The sequence below is a fragment of the Setaria viridis genome, chromosome 1 (assembly GCF_005286985.2).
Source record: "Setaria viridis chromosome 1, Setaria_viridis_v4.0, whole genome shotgun sequence".
Lineage (NCBI taxonomy): Eukaryota > Viridiplantae > Streptophyta > Magnoliopsida > Poales > Poaceae > Setaria > Setaria viridis.
Genome location: NC_048263.2, coordinates 3,092,278 through 3,105,812, shown reverse-complemented (window position 1 = coordinate 3,105,812; position 13,535 = coordinate 3,092,278). Strand labels below are relative to the sequence as shown.

At 50.6% G+C, this 13,535-nt stretch overlaps 2 protein-coding genes and 1 long non-coding RNA gene across 4 annotated transcripts; 2 read left to right on the top strand and 1 right to left on the bottom strand.

Annotated features, from left to right (window-relative positions):
* The first annotated feature begins 2,230 nt into the window (after positions 1 to 2,230).
* On the top strand, positions 2,231 to 3,913 carry LOC117850050 (CASP-like protein 2D1). Of its 2 annotated transcripts, none has more exons than XM_072295638.1 (3): positions 2,231 to 2,528; positions 2,830 to 2,941; positions 3,316 to 3,913. In XM_072295638.1, the coding sequence occupies exons 1-3, from the start codon at positions 2,386 to 2,388 to the stop codon at positions 3,637 to 3,639; spliced, it is 579 nt and encodes a 192-aa protein (XP_072151739.1). In that variant the 5' UTR covers positions 2,231 to 2,385; the 3' UTR covers positions 3,640 to 3,913. The 2 variants fall into 2 exon arrangements, with proteins under 2 accessions (XP_072151739.1, XP_034587722.1); XM_034731831.2 differs by having other exon boundaries at positions 2,233 to 2,528; positions 3,383 to 3,913.
* Positions 3,914 to 4,499: 586 nt separating this feature from the next.
* Positions 4,500 to 7,288, bottom strand: LOC117850040 (tetraspanin-2). Its single transcript, XM_034731822.2, has 2 exons — positions 6,664 to 7,288; positions 4,500 to 5,059 (listed from the first exon to the last, which is right to left on the bottom strand). The coding sequence occupies exons 1-2, from the start codon at positions 7,168 to 7,170 to the stop codon at positions 4,760 to 4,762; spliced, it is 807 nt and encodes a 268-aa protein (XP_034587713.1). The 5' UTR covers positions 7,171 to 7,288; the 3' UTR covers positions 4,500 to 4,759.
* A 589-nt stretch (positions 7,289 to 7,877) lies between these two features.
* Positions 7,878 to 11,866, top strand: LOC117844000 (uncharacterized). The gene is made up of 2 exons (XR_004637869.2): positions 7,878 to 9,027; positions 11,322 to 11,866. It is a non-coding gene; the product is annotated as an uncharacterized lncRNA (long non-coding RNA).
* Positions 11,867 to 13,535: the final 1,669 nt, after the last annotated feature.

Genomic DNA, 13,535 nt, shown 5'->3' with positions numbered 1-13,535 from the left:
ACGAGCTCAGACGACCTTGATGCCCGGCCTGATGTGTCTTAATGTAAGTACAGGTTTGGGTCAACGGTTGAGGAGCGTTTTGTTTGTAATTTTTTTATAAGCATATTTCTTCCTCCAATCCCATGTTTTTTGTTCTTCTTTCGGTGAAAGTTTTGACATTCTGTGCGCGTGTGTTCTATTTTAATATTTAATAATGGTACTGGAGCTCAACCTTCATTTCGTTAGATAGAGTGCCAACAAACGAGGAATGCCTCGCACGCAAACCAGGCCATGCTGCATCATCATTGCATTTGATCCAATGGGGGCATAACTGATTAGTAAGTACTGGCAAGATTTTAGGTAAATACTGCTTGGTTTTTTAGGACTTATATTCATAATTTCCTTAGGGTTTTATTGTTCACCTTTTTTTTTATGACACGAAGAATAGCAAAGATGTTTCTTTGTCAGTCAACCGTAAATTTGGATTTAGAAGTACATATAGTTGTGGCTTTTACATGTACAAACTATTATTAATGACTAATGATTGCACCACTTCAATTTACTTTTTTACATTTTCCAGCAAAACAGATGCATAATTATTCCAATTTAGGTCATTTGAATTTCTTAACCAATTATTTTTTTTAAGCCAGCTATTGTTATCGATACGAAGCTTTGACATTCCAAAACCAATTGATTTTCAGCTATAACTCTGACTTCCAGCATTATCTATTTAAAATTTAAAAAAGTTATTTCGATGGCAATGAAGCTTTGGAGGTTGTAATTATCTCTAGATTTTGATTGACAGCACATTAATAGTATATTTGAACTATCCAAATTTCAAATCGAAGCAGATAAAATGGGATGGAAATGGACTAACTGACTTGGACCTAGTACCCCACCTATTTATGCCACCACTTGGATCCCCTAACTGCAAATCTGCAATCGAGTGTGGGTGTCGCTAAGATTTATTTCTTTTAAAAAATAAACTCTTTGGGTCCGTGCCCACGAACAGCAACGACGACGGACGAGGAGATACCCGGAGCCGGCTTTTAGCCCACCAGTCAGGTATGCGGAGCAACGTGGAGCCCGGCCCAAAAATAATTTGGCCGTACAACCAGGCGGTGGAGGCCCGATGATCAGCCGTCGCTGCGGCCTGCGGCGTCTGCAGTGACGTCACGGCGGGCGGGCGTTGTCGTCAGCCGAACGTGTGCTATTGCGAGGAGAAGAGAGCTAGCGCGATGACGTCAGGCATACGAGGATACGCCTAGCGCAGCCCAGGTGGCCGCTTCCCGGTCGACGAGCGGGTCCCTTCCTTCACGACGACGTACGTGGTCGTGCTTGTAAGTTCCGCGTGCGGCGGGCGGCGGCGCCCCGTCCGGCGTCCAAGCTTTCACACACGGCGGCGGCCGGCAGAGGGCGCGGCGACCGGTAGGCCACAGCGGGCCGAACGGCACTTGGAGCTAGCGGACGGTGGCGGTGGGTCTCGCCGCCGGGCGAGCGCACGCGTGCTCAGCTTTTGCCGCAGCTGCCGCCGCGTGTAACTGCTGTATAGTGGGCACGATCGCTCATCAGCCATCCATCAGGGATTCAGAGGCAACTCCATTTCGGCGTCATCATAGCTCGCAACAAGAAAAGCAGCTGGGCGCCTGGGCCTCCCACCCCCCCCCCCCCCCCCCCCCCCCCCCCCCCCCCCCCCCCCCCCCCAACCACCACCACCACAACGCACGATTATTGATGGCAAATTTAACCCAAAAAAAAAAAAGAATCACGCCGCACAGCAAAATTCCAACTGTATAAGGTTCTTCAGATCCATCTGTTCAACCTTGCTGCGCACGAATTCTACTGGCGGCAGTACACTGCCAGTGTTCGTCGAAACAACAGTAAGGTCCCTTTGACACGGCTCATTCCAAAACGACTTCACCCGTGAAGTCAAAGTCGGTGAAACCAAAAATATTGGTTTTACCCGGCTTCTAGTTCATTTTAGTCCCGGCTTACAAAACGGCTTCACACTACAGTATCTCGATTTGCGTGAAATAGATGAAGTCAAAATCGAAATAAGTCGTGCCAAAGAGGTCTAAACTGAAGTAAAAAACTCCGTCACGGAACGGCTGCTTCCATCACTCGGTCTCGGTGGCGCTGGTACACTACATTCTGTGGGCCCCGTATTGCTCGAGCGCATCCATGGCAGAGTCCATATCGCGTTCACACTAGCTTCTCCACGACACGGGTGGGCCTATATAGCACTCCACGCCTTGGCCGCTAGTGCGCAAAGTCCGCACCGCCTCCGCCCCCTTCCTTCACGCGCACATCAAAAAGGTTTCATCAGAAAGAAAAAAAAAATTGTTAGGCCGTGATCGAGGCTCCGCTCGATAGAGCACTGAAGCAGGGCGGCAAGGAGGAGAGGCCATGGCGGCCATGAAGCTCCCCGAGCTGGCGCTGAGGGTGTGCGTGATCCCGCTCGCCGTGGCCTCGCTATGGGAGATGGCCACCAACAGGCAGGTCGACGACACCTACGGGGAGGTCAGGTTCTCCAATCTCTCCGGCTTCACGTAAGCACCGATCATCTTGTGTTGTCCCAATTGCAGCCTGCAAAATTCGCTTGGTTTCTATTTTCATATGTGTAAGTTTGGATAGACTTTGTTTGAGCCAGTATGTATGACAGTATGAGAGCTAGCACCAAGATCAAATTTCATCAGTGATCCAAGTTCTTAGTTGGGCTCCTACTCAATTTCACCCTGCCCTTGTTTAACTTTTTTTTTATTCGCTCTTGCACTGCTGTACCCTTTGGAGTTTCTGGCAAGAATTTGGACTGTTCCTTAATCACTGATGAAATTCAGTTGTTTTCCTCAGCTATTTGGTTGGCATCAACGCCGTTACAGCTGCCTACGCGGTAGCATCCATCTTGCTGTCGTCGTTCAAGTCCTTCGCTCGGTATGACTGGCTGATTCTCGTCCTGGATCAGGTCTGTCTGACCCAACACCTTCTCTGTATTTTTCGCTTTTGAGATTGACTACTCCGAATGCAATCTTAGGTAGTTGCTGTCCAATTGATTGGTGAGGACTGAGTAGATAATTGTCCATCAAGAAACTGGTCAGAACTCAGAAGTAGTGGACTACTGGTGGCAGATAGGAATTAGGAATTGGATAGGATCATGCGAGCTCCGATTCAGAACAGAGCAAAAGTTGAAAACTAAAATTCAGAACAGGGTAGGCGACAATTCATGACCGAGAGAATTCATCTCAGGGCAGAGTACACAGGTGTTTCACAATGGACACCAGCAACAGATATCTGCCCTTGCACACAAGTTGATCATATTTTTTTTTGTTTGCTGTGAAGATCGTTAGGAGAATCATGCGACGTTCTCGATCTGACATTGCCCGGGACGACATGGTGCCCCTTGCAGGCGTCGGCGTACCTGCTGGTGACGTCGGCCTCGGCGGCGGCGGAGGTACTGCAGCTGGCACGGCGCGGCGACCGGGACGTGTCGTGGGGCGAGGTCTGCTCCTACTTCAGCCGGTTCTGCGGCAAGGCCACCGTGTCCGTGGCGCTGCACGCCGCCGCGCTCGCCTGCTTCGTCGCGCTCTCCCTAGTGTCCGCCTTCAGAGTGTTCAGCAAGTGCCATCCCCCCGGCGGCGTCTCCTCTCACGCCAACTACTCTGATGAGCCCAAGCACGCGCAGGAGGAGCAAGGCAAGTAGACTAGACTACTGGTGCTGCCGGCAGGCTAGCTGATTGGCCTTTGATCTCAAGTTCAATTAGCTGCTGTTTTGTGCGTTGATGCTGTCATGTGCTGTTCTAGCTACTAAAGCAATCGATAGTGAGTGTGAGCCGCCAATAATAGGCCATGCCTGTGCTGCTGTAACCTGTAGGAACCTGAAATAATGCACGGAATGAAGGCTCGTCTCGGTCGCTGGCACATGGACCAGGGCAACCAAGATGTGACTGGCCTAATGCGGACAACATGGTCAAATTATGGATTAATTAGGTTTAATAGATTCGTATCGCGAATTAGTCTTCATTTATGCAATTGGTTTCGTAATTAACTTATATTTAATACTCCTAATTAGACTAAACTTTAGTGCTTGAACCAAATACCCTCTTAATAAGGGGGAAATAGCTGACATGTGATTAGGAACTAGCTAGGAAGATGACTTCTGCTGTTGATCTCTTCAGGATCTTTGGACCCAACTGTCCGGACATCAGGTCATGTGGTAACGCAACGTGCCTTGTCGGGACGCCACTGCAGAGTGGCATCCGATGATGGAAGAGGCCCGAGAACTGAACAGTACGCTTAGCTGGAAGGAAAGGGAAAAAATGAAATGGGACAGCATGCTGACAAGTCTCACTAGCCATCCTGTTTCACAACGGGGGAAACAAAATCTGACTAATTAAACCTAACAAATCTGACTGCCCCCGGCAGCAGAGGAAGCAAAGCCAACGAGTCTGAACAAATCGGCAATGGTGATGCGTGCACCTAACCTGGTCACTGATCTTCAGTCATTGCTGATCACTGACAGAAAATTAAACAAAAGCACGACCAAATTAATCAATCCTAACATCGACCCCGACCATCAATCTTACATCTCCTCTACCTTGCAACACATCTTACATCATCTACTGCTAGCTACCACCACAAAAGCAAAAAAGAAGACTCTGAAGGAAGCACATCGATCACAGCTACTTGTGCACAACATACAACAATCAACATAGCCTGCTAAAACCACCACCTGACATACGGCGACGCCTCCGGCCGGCGAGCTAACTCACCATCGATCGACGGATCACTTGTAGCGGCTGAAGAAGGCGGCGGCCTGGGCGTTCTTGTAGGCGCTGCAGCCGATGAGGTAGAGGAGGAGGAGGCAGACGGTGGCGACGACGAGCGCGATGTTGGCCTTGTGCCACTGGTCGCGGAGCGCCTCCAGGAGCCCCGCCTTGCAGGACTCGCACTCGTAGCAGAGCTGGGCGGGGTCGTTGCTCCACAGCCCGCAGTCCGGGTCCGCCGCCGGCCGCGCCGGAGCCGTCCACACCGTCGGGCTCACGTAGCTGAACCCGCACACCGACGGCGGCTTGCAGCAGCCGGACTGCACACACATCGCACATGCAGCGTCATCAGGTAGCTGAGTGTCAGATAGTAAGTAGTATTCGGATGTTCAGCGTCATCAGGTACTGTCAGCTAAAAAGTTTAGACATTTTTAGATCTGATCACCTCGAATTTCTTTTTTTAAAAGAAAATTCTTGATTGCATTAGGGTTCGGAGATGGAGCCAAACAGATAGTTCATTGGTTCCTACTTCCTAGAGATGGAGGGATGGCCAGCCCGGAATCCGCGGGCACGGACAGACAAACTCTGCGCGGAAGCGGACACCGATCGAGATGAATATACCATTGTACCCACGCATAAGCATGAGCTGCGCTCGCTCCAATCCAAGAATCAACAGAGGGAAGTGTTCTTGGCCCAAAACCGAGGTGATGGAAATAGAGTAACACGGAAATACACAATTAACAACAGTTGATCTCACTCACCCATGCACCGTCCCATGCCCCTTGTCTCCGACCATGTTACACTATCTGCAAGCTAGAACGCGTCCCCAAGAAATCTCTACTCCCTTTGCCCGAAATGAAATAGTAATTTTGTCTTAAGAAAACTTTCTAACATCATTAACACCTGCGATACCAAATACATGTTTCATAGTGGATATAGTGAAACTAATTTGATGTGATGTATGTTGATGTATACTTCTATTAATTTGCTTAAAACTAGAGAAATTTGACTTGTACAAACACAAGGCATCTCGGAGAGAATACATAAATCCTCAGTTGCAGCGCCTTTACGGCACCGGAATTTCATATGAATTTTCCGAGGGAATTCTTCCAAGTTTGAGATGGGGTTTAACCAAGGAGGCTTTAAAAGGCTGATAAAACCCTTAATAAAGTTCAACAACGACACAAAAGGGCATTTTCCCGGCCAAGAAATCGCCCACCACGAAATTATGTTCCGGTGTCTGTATCAGTTTCTGATTCGCTCCACAAAAAGTTTAATTATAGTATGGACCTACACATGGATGCCTCTTTAGACCATTTGGCGTTTGCGGGGTGGCGAAAGGTGAGCAGGCCCACGCCACAGTGACGGTAAAGATGCCCATGATTAACCGCATCCTTTTCTAATCCCCGTCACAAAGTTTGCCACCTGATTCCTCCATACCCCTTCTAGTAGTGCTACCATCTAGCATCTCTGGAGGGCTCCAGATTGAGATTGATTGATCCTAATAAAGCATAAAAAATAATTCCTTTCCTTTTTCCCTTTTTGCCTCAGTTAAGTGTCGCTAGGTAATGTACCTACCAATGTATGTTCAAAGTGGCAACTCCTTTCAAATGTTGGCAAAAAAAAAATGCATTTGAACAGTTCTATTTCTACTACTAGTTCACAGCTTGTACTGCATTTTAATTTTTAAAGTACTAATAAGAAATTTTCGATAAATTAATCTCATGAGCTCAATCAACAGTAATAAGGAGGTGCTGGCTGCTTCGGCTTTGCAGCGAGCAAGCAGCTGCAGCACGGCTCTCTGCCGCAGCAGCAGCTGGCTCTCTGCCGCAGCAGCAGGTGGCTGCTTTGCAGCCAGCCGAACGGAAAATGTGTGGACAGGACAGGACAGGACTCGAGAGTGGCAGTGAGCTGAAGCAATTACCTGTAGCGGCGAGAGGTGCGACTGGTAGAACTGCTCGGCGTTGACGAAGGCGGCCTGCCGCGCGAGCTTCTTGCAGGTGTCGGAGACGACGAGGCACGCCTTGATCTTCTCCCACCTCCCCGGGTCGTCGGAGACGTACCCCCGGAGCCACATGGAGAAGCCGTCGAGGTGGTAGTCGTCGTAGGCGCGGCCCAGGACCGGGTACGCCCCCGAGCCCCGGGTGACGGCGAAGGCGAAGACGAGGAGCGCGATGAGGAGCACGATGAGCGCGGCCATGGCGAAGAGGTAGAAGGCGAGGAGGCGGCGGCGGTTCCAGTAGGCGCCGACGAAGCCCGCGAGGGCGGCGAGGAGGAGCAGGCCGCCGAGGATGGCGACGGGCCACCGCGCCAGGCGCGCGCACTCGTCCCCCTGCGCCGACGCGAACCAGATCCCCGAGGCGATCACGGGCACCGCGCAGATCAGGGCCAGTAGCGTCACGCACGCCGTGATGTTGTTGCTCACCGCCATGGCTGGCTGGCTGGCTCTTCGGGCTGCCGGCGCGGCGCGGGGGTGGACACGCACTGGAGTGGAGTGGTGGTGGTGTGGTGGCTGGCGAATGGCGATGCCCGGATGCCCCGGAGGATGGGGGATGGGAATAAAAAGGGTGGTTTGGGAGCTTTGGGGAAAGGTGGCGAGGGTTTCGGGGGAGGCTGACGTGTGGGTCCGGGAGGGGATTTGTTCGGGGGTGGCCCACTGCCGACGTTACGAATTTGTGCGTGCGTGTAAGTGTTATCTATACGCGTGGGCGTGGGATTGGTCGGCTTGCTTGTACGCGCGGCATGCCACACGTGTGAGCGAGAGATTAGCGCGTTCACACGGCCGCGGGAACAGCAGCGAGCAGCTGCGTGTTGTTGGCTACTCCGTCTCCCTCCGTTCCAAAATCTCGTAAGTCATTTTAATTTTTTTAGTCAAATTTTTTTATATTTGATCAGAATTTAGACATCAAATAGATATACTATAAAAATATAAAAATATATTTAATGAAGAAACTAATTTAACTTATGGCATCATAAATACTAGTGCTTTATTGTATAAATTTGATCAAACTTGATATACTTTGACTTTCCAAGAAAATTAAAATGATTTACAGGAAGTACTATTTCCTCCGTTTTTATTTATAGCGTGCACGTATATCAAAATTTATATTTTGCAATCTTTATTATTAATTTTTTAACTCATGCTGCGACGAGCGAGCGTGTTAAGTTTCAGCTCGATCTTTGTTCTGTTCCTCGCTAGAAGACGAGCTCAGAGCTGTTCGTTTCGAATTTTCAATCAGTTTTTGCGTATTCTACTTGTTCCATTCAGTCAAACTTTGAGTGGTTAGCTAGTCAACCGGCGGGACAACGAGATCACGAGAACGAAGAGTTGGGTTGAAGGACATGCATGTCTCAAAGTACGAAGGGTGCAGCACTTGTTGCCGTCTGCCAGGGCCAGGTGGATGGTGGCGCTGTGTGCTTCCGTCCGCGCCATGGCTTCTTCTTCCTCTCCTCTCTAGAACTCACGTCGCGCTGGCGCCACGCTTTGTTTTTCCGCATATTTTTTTCGTCCAGACGTAAAAAAGCCGTAAAAGGGTTCTGTTTTCCCGCTCCTTTTCGCCTGGACGTAAAAGACGTCAAAAGAAGGCTCTCCTCTCTGCATGTGCATAAACAAAGCAGAGGAAACGTTGTGTCGTCGGGCGTTCTGCCTGCGCTTGGTTTCGCCATCGCCATGCGTACGTGTTCTTTCTCTGCTCGCGAGCACGATGGATCTCAGGTCGACAGGTCAGGGATCTGCGTGAAGGCACATGGCGAACTCGACACGCGCCAGTGGGAGCCCCTACCGCGCTTGTCCTTGTCCAGTTGTCCCCCGTTGTCCGTTTCTACTCCACGTAGCATCATCCATGGCCGGCTATGGGAATGAAAGAAAAGAAGCGTCGGCGCGCCGAACGGTACCGGGGCCGAGCCCACGGAACGCTACAGGCCCAGGCCCGGTGCAACTCTTTCTCAACACGGCCCGTTCGTCGTACCAGCACCGCTTCCGGCCCTCTTGGGCCCATCTCTAAACCGGTTCGCCGTGGCCCTCCCAGTCGCGTGTGAGCCGAGAGCGTCGTCGCGTGCGCCGGCCCCGGCGAGCTCGCTCTCTCCTCCTCCCCGAGCCCCGACCAGAAGCAGCTTCCATGGCGTCCGGCAGATGGAGCCGCAAGCCATCGCGGCCCCCTCGCGCGGTCACCCCCCTCAAGGCGCTACTGCTGCCCGTGCTCCTCCTCGCCTTCTCCTCCTCCTCCGCGGCGGCGGCCGCGATGCACAACAACAACTGGGCCGTGCTCGTCTGCACCTCCCGCTTCTGGTGAGCCCTCCTCCCCTTGCTCACGGCGCTAGGACCTTGAGCGCCCAGCCGCGCTCGTCGTCTGCCCCTGTCTGCCCGGCTCGCTGGGGATCCAGTCCGGGTTGTGCTGGATCGGTCGGTGGGACGCGTGCTTTCGTCGGGCGTGGCGAGTGGCGTGTTTGATGCAAGTTCCGACTTGATTGGAAGTCGATCGCGCCTGTTGATTCATCCTAGCGTTACTAGCTGTCGGGCTTGTGCTTCTCTGTTTCTATCTAGCGAATCAGTGTCGGTACAGCCAAGCAGTAATGGGGGTTGCTTGCGTCGATCATTGGTTGGTTCTATTTGGGCGGAGTTAATCATGCTTATAATGCTTGTGCAACCACATTTCGGAATTCTGGAACTTCCGAATCAATATTGGCATTACTCATTCACTGCAGTATCAGTGAATATTAGCGAAACGTAGTTCAATTTTGTAGTTGAGATCTCAATTGGGGTAATTGGAGTATTGGACTTTAAGCTGTCATCTTCTCATTGGGGTGCGGGGGCGAAAGCTATGAGTTCAAAGTTCAAATGCTTCAACTATGAATATTCAAGTTCTTGTCTAGATGCCAATAGATCTGCATCTGTTCACATCTGTTCAATTATACGGTGATTTAACTGTGTTAGCAATAGATCCATGTTAAACTCCATAATCTGATATGGCAAGTCGAAATCAGTCATACACTACCTATCTTCACATCAAAGATAGAGAAGACATATCAAGGTTAGCCTGCTTGATTATTCACATCAAAGATAGAGAAGACATATCAAGGTTAGCCTGCTTGAGTAAGGATCTACCAACTATGAATATAACATGTACAAAGTAAAAACTTTTAACCAATGCCTTCCGCGGCAATAGCACTGGAAGTACTTGTTGGTATATTTAACGATCACGAATAAATCCGCAAGCGCATAGATATACCGTTGTAGCATTTCACCCAAGAGTATTCCCAAGGATATCGTATTTCCTAAAGGAAGGCGGGTAGGTCAAAAGAGTTTACTATGCAAATGAGTATACCATAGATGGATAGAGACAATACTCAAGGCAGAGGTAAGGTAGATAGATAGATAGTGTGACACACACATGATTCATCTCAAGATAACTAAGTTAGGGAGAAGGACTACGAGTTAGCTCTAGGTTCATTTGTATTTTCTCTACGCTGCACAGTTCATACAAGCATAACATATGTACACAGTATAGAACTTAGGCCTATGCATCTAGGCACACATGGGGAGACAATACCTGTACTGGTTCTGCCCAGCAAAGTTATTGCTAATTTACAAGAGGGGACAAGGGTGGCTCATGGAAGCTGGAGACGAGAGGGGACAAGGGCGGCTCGGCCGAACCCCTGGTTCGGCTAACCCCATGTGGGCCCCCCTCGCAACTGCCTTTCTCCGGGTGACCACTTGGTGGGTTCCAATGGCGGTTGTGTGCGTTATCCGATGGATTGAGGCGGTTGTAGTAGTTTGTGGGCCCTTCAATCCATGGGATGCACATGTGGCAACCTCCCATTAGTCAGAAGCATGTTTCTCGGATCCACAGAGGGTGCTCTCTCCATCAGTTATCGAACGGCTTAGATCTGGTTAGGTGGTCTTTATCGGCTCTCTTGCCTTATTTAAATGTTCACAGTTATCAGATCGTATCAGCTGGTAGATCTTGCATGCTTTTACTACTTTATATATGCTAGGTCCGATAGATCTTTACCCTTGACCCTTGTATTGCTAACCGTCAGGCCTTTGACATCAGTACGCTACTGTAGAGAGCCGATGCTTCGGTTGGGTTTTATCCGTTTCTCTTAGAAGCATGGTGATGTCATTGAGCCGATAGGGGCGCATACGAGGCCTTGCTGCCGCGAGCTTGTTTGACTAAGTTAGTGGGCCGAAGTTAATACCCTCTCACCGTGTTACCTTATCCAAGTTCAATTACACCGTCATCACATTAATTAGGATTCCATTAGCTTAATTAGCTCGTAAGCGGTAGGCAAGAGGTTCTTGTTTGCTATGTTCTAATCTCTTAGGCTAATAGATTGATGTCAATGCCCTCTCATTTGTGTTACCTTGCCTAAGTTCAATTACACTTATCAAGACATCGACTAGATCTGTTAGTCTATTTGGTGCGCGCATGGTTAGCATGGGATCCTTTTATGGCTATTCCTTTACAATGCTTTATCTTAGCCCATCGGCTGATATAGCTGATGGCACATGCCACTAATGCTTTATTTATTTACACCGCATGATTACATTGAATAATCTATCTTTTGTGGTGTTTATTCCAGGAACGCCTAGCCATGAGTTCGAAAGGCTTCGCCACCAATCGGCTCAGGAATTTAATGTTTACCTTGTCAATTTTTAGATCAAATTGACTGGCACGCCTTGCACCACTCGTGAGCCGATTTGGAGCCTGCACTGGAGTTAAGCAGATCTGCCAGGTCCTCTCTGTTGTTCAACGCAGAAGCCTAATGTTCAGATTTTGCGTCAACAACGCGGGGCATACAACCATAGTCAAGATGAGTTGAATCCTCAAATTCGGCGGGTTGAGCACAATAAACTATCTCAGTCAAGGTCCCGTGAAGAAAGGCGTTCTTCACATCCAGTTGATGAATAGGCCAATGTCTGGAGAGCGCCAAAGAAAGAACCGTGTGCACTATAGCAGGCTTCACCACAAGACTGAATGTCTTGTCAAAGTTAATGCCTAGACGCTGTGTGAAACCGCGTAGAACCCATCGTGCTTTATAGTGCTCAAGAGAACCGTCAGCCTGAAATTTGTGCTTAAAAACCGACTTGCCTGTCACAATGTTGACCTTAGGAGGACTTAGGATGAGATTCCATGTGCCATTGGCTAAAAGGGCATCAAATTCCTCCTGCATCGCCTGCTGCCAATTAGGATCAGCAAGACCACCGCGGTAAGTGCGCAGAACCGGAGACAACGGTGCAGTGTGATAGAGAGCTGGTAGTCAAAAGCCATATTTCTCGCACGTGGTCATGACATGCTGATTCGTCACGGGCCGCACGGGAAATGCACCTGCAAGAAACCGAGGTGGAGCAGCAAGGGCGACGGGTGAACGTGGCGGGGTGATAGGTCTATGGATCGCCCGTCGAGAGTAGACCTAGATGGGATCGTGAAAGGGCTGAGCCCCAACCGGCCGTAGAGTGGCCCGACCAGCCACCTGTGTGGGTGGGGAAGGCATGCGGTTGGCAGTGGCCAATGCAGGGCCAGCCGCAGGAGAGGGAGCCACCATTGGCGTGTCGGAGGGCGCCGTCAGGCCTGCACAAGGAAAGACCGAGCCGAGGTAGCCCCGGGTCATGGTGGGGAAGCCGGGGGGTGCCGTGGGCTGCGTCACCGGAGATGCGGCGAAGGGCACGTCGGGGGGCGCACTGGAGAGTGATGTGCCGAGGCCGTTGGAGGGCGCCAGCAGGGGCGCGCTAGAGGAGGCGCCCGGCGTCGATGGAGGGTTCACAGCCGCACGTGGCTGTGCGGAAACATCGTGGATGGGTCCTGCAGGTGACAAATAACATGGTGGACCAAGAGGTGCCGGCACATGGTCAACAGGATCCAACAAAAACTCGAAATCGTCCAATCCTGGAGGTGAATTGTGCTTAGAGAAATGGAACGATGTCTCGTCGAAGACCACGTGCGACAAATAGAGCTGAGTTCTTTATTACGAAAGGGAACTGCATAAGCAACTTTGAACTAAACTTCATGACCAGGATGACCAAGACGGTGATGCCACACCGAGGGGGTGGAGATGGTGGCAAGGGTGTGAGCAGTGGGGAACCGCAAAGGGTAGAGTGGCCCAGTGCGCTTCCCTAGTGCTAGGGCACCTGACGATCAGCTTCTGAGACTCCAGATCCTTCATAGAACAGCCAGCGGGATCAAATTCAATAGAACAATTGTTATCAGAGGTAAATTGGTGAACGGAAATAAGATTCTTAATAAGCTTAGGTGAAACTAGAATGTTATTAAGAGATAATGAACCGGGAAGGTATGCTGCGCCGGTGGCCGTGACGGGAAGCAAGGAGCCATCATCGACAACAATGGATGAAGGAAAAGGATATTGCGGGTAAGATGAATATGAAAGAGTACCAGCATCTGAAGTCATGTGGGAGGTGGCACCTGAGTCGAGATGCCAGTCGTTTGCCTGCGGCTAGTTAAGCGTCATGGTGCTGAACGTCGAGGTCAGGGACTGCTGATCCCAGGAGGAAGGCAGGCCTGTCATGGGGTTGTAGAAACTCGGAGGAACCTGAGGCGACTGCTACCCTAGGTAGGGCGCCTGCTGGCCCATGAGCGGTGCCTGTAGGTCATGTTGTTGCGCTTGCTGCTGGGCGTGCAAGGCCTATTGCTAAGCGAGAAAGGCCTATTGCTGCACCAAAAGAGCTTGCTGAGGGGGCGCGGCGGGCCGAAGGGGGGCGGTGGGATGCTGCCGTGGACTCGGGTACATCTGGATTGTACCCGTCCACGAGTTCCAGAAGGAAGGCCAGGGACCGCTGCC